This window comes from Dendrobium catenatum, unplaced genomic scaffold (assembly GCF_001605985.2).
Source record: "Dendrobium catenatum unplaced genomic scaffold, ASM160598v2 fragScaff_scaffold_716, whole genome shotgun sequence".
NCBI classification, from domain to species: Eukaryota; Viridiplantae; Streptophyta; class Magnoliopsida; order Asparagales; family Orchidaceae; genus Dendrobium; species Dendrobium catenatum.
The window spans coordinates 3056937-3061371 of NW_021319178.1; the positions used below are offsets into that span (position 1 = coordinate 3056937).

The window sequence follows — 4435 nt, forward strand, 5'->3', positions numbered from 1 at the left end:
TGAAGTCAATTTGGACTAGTTCATTTCAAGAATGTCTTATCGGACTAGCACGAACCAGCTTAACACCATCACTAATACAATAGTATAATTTTTTTTTAATTTTTATTAATGTCTCAATAATACATTTTGAACCCATAAAAAAAATTGTACACAATAATATATATAGCAATACAAAGACAAAATACACGCATGCGCGCAGCTGTACTTTATCTATATATATTTTTATGTATAATAACTTCCCCGCAAATACAGAGCACATAATAAGAAAAAATAAAATCCACCTTCTTATCCAATGGAGTTTTGATTAGTTTATAAAAACATAAATAAAAAAAAATTAAAAAAAAAAGGAAAAATAGATCCACATAAAACAAAGAACCAAAAAAGCTATAAGCCACAGTGTACAGAGTCAGAGGAGGTGAAGGGTGCGAGTGGGAGAAGCATAGAAACAAACAAAGCCACCATTAACCCAAAATAAAAATAAAAATAAAAATAAAAAATATTTTTTTGAAACAATAAATATATTTACACTCATCACACATATATAATTAATTATAAAAATAAATAAATAAATAAAAAGCACAGAAATAAATTTTCTATATTTATTACTCATTTTTTTTCTTTACAGAGCACAGAAAAAAGCACAAATAGTAGTGGGACTTGTCTTCCCGCCATAAACAACACAGCACCAAATCCCCTGCCATAAAAGAGAAAGAGTTAATAAAACAAGAAAAATAAAACAATAACAGTACTATTTTGTTATTATTAAATAATTTTATACTTATTATTTAAAAAAAAAATTATTTATATAATATATACGATAATATACAGTCACTCATCAGCTCATCTTCTACATAGTTTCCCTGCTGGCCTCCACTTCTTGAATTTGCTCATCACTTTAATGAAATTAATTTTGCAATTTAAAATTTGAAATTTACATATTTGATTTTTTTTTGCAAATAAATTTAAATTTTCCTTAATTTTTACAAAATAAATTGGCTCTGCAATAGATCATTCCTTTTTCATGTCGATGCTTGCTTCTTGTGGCAGGGGTTTTCCGACCTGTTTTGCTTTTTATGGAAATATCTTTTGCTTACCGCCCTTACCGGTGCTTTCTGGTCTCTCTTTTGGGATTATATATAATTTTTTTTTCTTTTTATCTTTCAAATTATTAATTAATCGAGAAATTCCGTAATTATTTCGTTTTATTTCCTTGTAATTACTTTTAAATTTTCAAATCTACCCCGATGCAAAAAAAATTGTAATATTAGCAAAAGTTTTTAGACTTTTTAATGCTTTTTCCAAAGCGTCGATGCCATTCCCATTCATAAATGAAGTCGGCTCGCCGTTTTCCCTCTTTTTTCGAGGTCAAAAAATGTTTTAAAAAAAATTTCCACTTTACAGCTTATCTAAAGGTACAGGATTACCGCTCTGCCCTCTAGTAAATTCCCTTTCCTCGATGTCTGTACCCGTCGTCAGAGGGGTAAAAACGTCTTAGCGCTACGGCCTTTGTCCCCATCCAGATGAGAATCAGTCCGGTCAAAAAAATTGTGGTAATAAATACTAAATGACTAAATCAGATACAATTATTACCTAATCACTCCAAAACTTGTTAGATTCTCTTGCCGGGGGTTATTTGGAAATAACTTTTTGCAGGATTTTATTCAAATTTTCGATTGTGTAAAATATAGGTTTTATGTATAAAATTTTCATAATTCACATAGTATAAGTGTATAACTGAACTAAATAATTATGCAATTTTTTTTTGTAAAATTAAATTTAGGTGAGGCGATATGTGTACAATGATGTAGTAAGGCTGGATGATCTTGAGAAGCTCATTGACTGCTCCTTCGTTCAGGTATTATATTTTTTTTATAAAATTATTTTAGTTTCAGAGTATTTAGATTGTTAATTAGTAGTATTAGGCTTTGTTTCTGGACAGCTTATTTATTACTTCTTAAAGCAATTTTTTTTACAAAAATTTTAATTTTTGTATTAAAAAATTGCTTCAGAGAGCTGTAAGAAAACTGTCCCAAATGAAGTCTTAATGTTTTGATTAAGGCATCTAATATGGTTTTAATGTTATGATTAGCCCTATACAATAAATAGTGCAAAGGTAATCTTTTTGAAGCCAAGGCCTCAGTCTAGGCCCTTCAAGGGTTCAGGGAATATTTGCCTCAGCTGTGATAGAATTCTCCAAGAGCCTTTTCACTACTGCTGCCTCACCTGCAAGGTAATTAGTTCAATTAATTACTCTCTTATATTTAGTTCCCATTTAGGCTGGTAATTATTATTTGAAGGGGTGTTCCGGGAATGATTTTTGAATACTTGTTACAGGTGGAGCATGTGGTGATGCAGGGGGCTGACTTATCAAGCATACTGATTCGATTCGATGAGTCGGAGTTTGCGTTTGCTCATTTTGAGAGCCTGAGGATGGATGGGTCCGATTTGCTCGAAGATGATGGTGTAGGCGGTGGACAGATCACGCCGAATTCGATCTTGGAAGATCCCTTGCAGTACAAGGGGAGCAATGGGGGATCGAGTGCCGTTGATGGTGGTAGGGGTGCCGCGGGAAGAAGCGATGCGGCGAAGAGAAAGAAGAGTGGTGGCGGGGCCGGGGGCGGTGGTGGCGGCGGTGGTCGAAGTTTCTTTCCAGGAATAGTGCTCTCTCTCAGTAACAGGAGGAAGGGGGCTCCTCATAGGTCTCCCCTATCTTAAAATAGTTAAGGGAGAATCAGCTTGATGAAGCTAGTTTAGGTACTAGTGTTTGCATGTTAATTTGTCTTTAATGGTATCAAATTACTGTAGATTGTCATGCCCGGAATACCCTTGCTAACTCAGTTATGGGGGTATTATGGGCATAAATGTTATGGTATTTGGCTGTTGGCGGTTTGGAAGGGGGAATGGGCATTTCCATTGCCTGCTAGGTGGTTGCAGCAGGTCATATTTGAGACTGCAGTGGCTGCCAATTTTGTATTTAGGTGATGGAATATTGCATACTTCTACATGATCAATATATATATAATATTTATGTAGATTTCTCTCTTCATTTATGTGATTATGATCCTTTTAATATATTTTATATATGTATGAAGAGAGAGAGAGAGAGAGAGAGAGAGAGTTATAAAAAAGTGTACTTGGGTCTCTATCTATACTTATTGTCTTCAATGCCTTGGTCTTTGACCAATGTTGCCTAGCTTAGCTTACATAGGTCTTCTTGGAGGGGCATATGAAAGTAGAAATATTTTAGTGTTTTGATGTTTAATGCTTTACTTGTTGTAGATTGTAGAGCAGTGGGTCTCAGTCCCACAATGACTTAAGACTTAGCTTTCTTTCTCTCACTACTTGCTCTCTTTTCCTCTCTCTTTCTCTATCTCTACAGTATCTCTCTCTCTATCTCTACAGTGGGCATTTGAGAGAAGCTGCTGCATGTCCAGTAACACCTAGATGGGTGCCATCATTGCATGACTGAGATGCAGCTTTTGGTTCAACCATTCATGGCATTTAGACTTCCAATAATTGAATTGAGCTGTATCTTAAATAACAGATACAAGTATTTCAATATCCATTGGGAAATGCTATGTACCCCAATTAATTGACCTTAGAAAAGTTGGATGGCCTGATGAGATGGTGGCATGTGTGTAACAAAGGGTCCATGATGTTCCATGTGTCATCATATTAGAGGGTTAGGTAGAGGGCTTACTTAGGACATTTGAGTTTGGGGTTGCTTGGTGTCATCAAATTGAGCTTCTAATTTTCTTGCTTTCTTTCTTGATTGGCCGCCTACTGAGAATTCATTTGGGATAGTTTTCTTTTTCCTGAGTTACGACTCTCAAATTTCTCCCAAAGATGAGAAATCACATGCAACATAGGCCAAAGGATGCCTAAAAGAGAAAAATACAAAGCTTAAAATATCGCAATAAGCAATAGAATGCAAATCAATTGGAAGAGAAAAACAGTCCAAAATGAGAGAAAATAAAGGCCATTAAGCTAGCTGGACTCAGACCATCACCTAGAGGCCAAGCTTTGACCATCCATTGGAGGCAGAGGATACAATGTCAAGAAGCTCCAAAACCAAACAAGGTCACGATGATCGAGCGGATGAATTGACTAACAAGATTGTCAAAACAAGCCAAGGTCATTCAGGTGGCGTATAGGAAATCTGACTCATCATATACAGTCCGACCCTGAAAAACACCAACTAAGCCAATTAGCTAACATAATTGCACCGAAATCCAACCACACCAACAAAACCTCAAATACCTACCAGGCAACCGAAAAGCCCACGCCCACTAATCAAAACCCAATCCCCCATTCAGAACAAAAACAACCCAATATACCAAACGAAGTAAGGTTTTGAGTTGTTTGTTTGTTTTTTCAAGTATAATGGTTATTTTAGGTACATGAGGTTGGAAGGCTTTTTTGGTAAATAAAATTA

The 4435-nt window shown here is 35.3% G+C and overlaps 1 protein-coding gene across 1 annotated transcript; it reads left to right on the plus strand.

Moving 5' to 3' along the window:
• The first annotated feature begins 1456 nt into the window (after positions 1–1456).
• Positions 1457–2953, plus strand: LOC110096799. Its single transcript, XM_020822889.2, has 4 exons — positions 1457–1480; positions 1781–1855; positions 2090–2230; positions 2335–2953. Exons 1-4 carry the CDS (start codon positions 1457–1459, stop codon positions 2713–2715), a joined length of 621 nt encoding a protein of 206 aa, XP_020678548.1. The 3' UTR covers positions 2716–2953.
• Positions 2954–4435: the final 1482 nt, after the last annotated feature.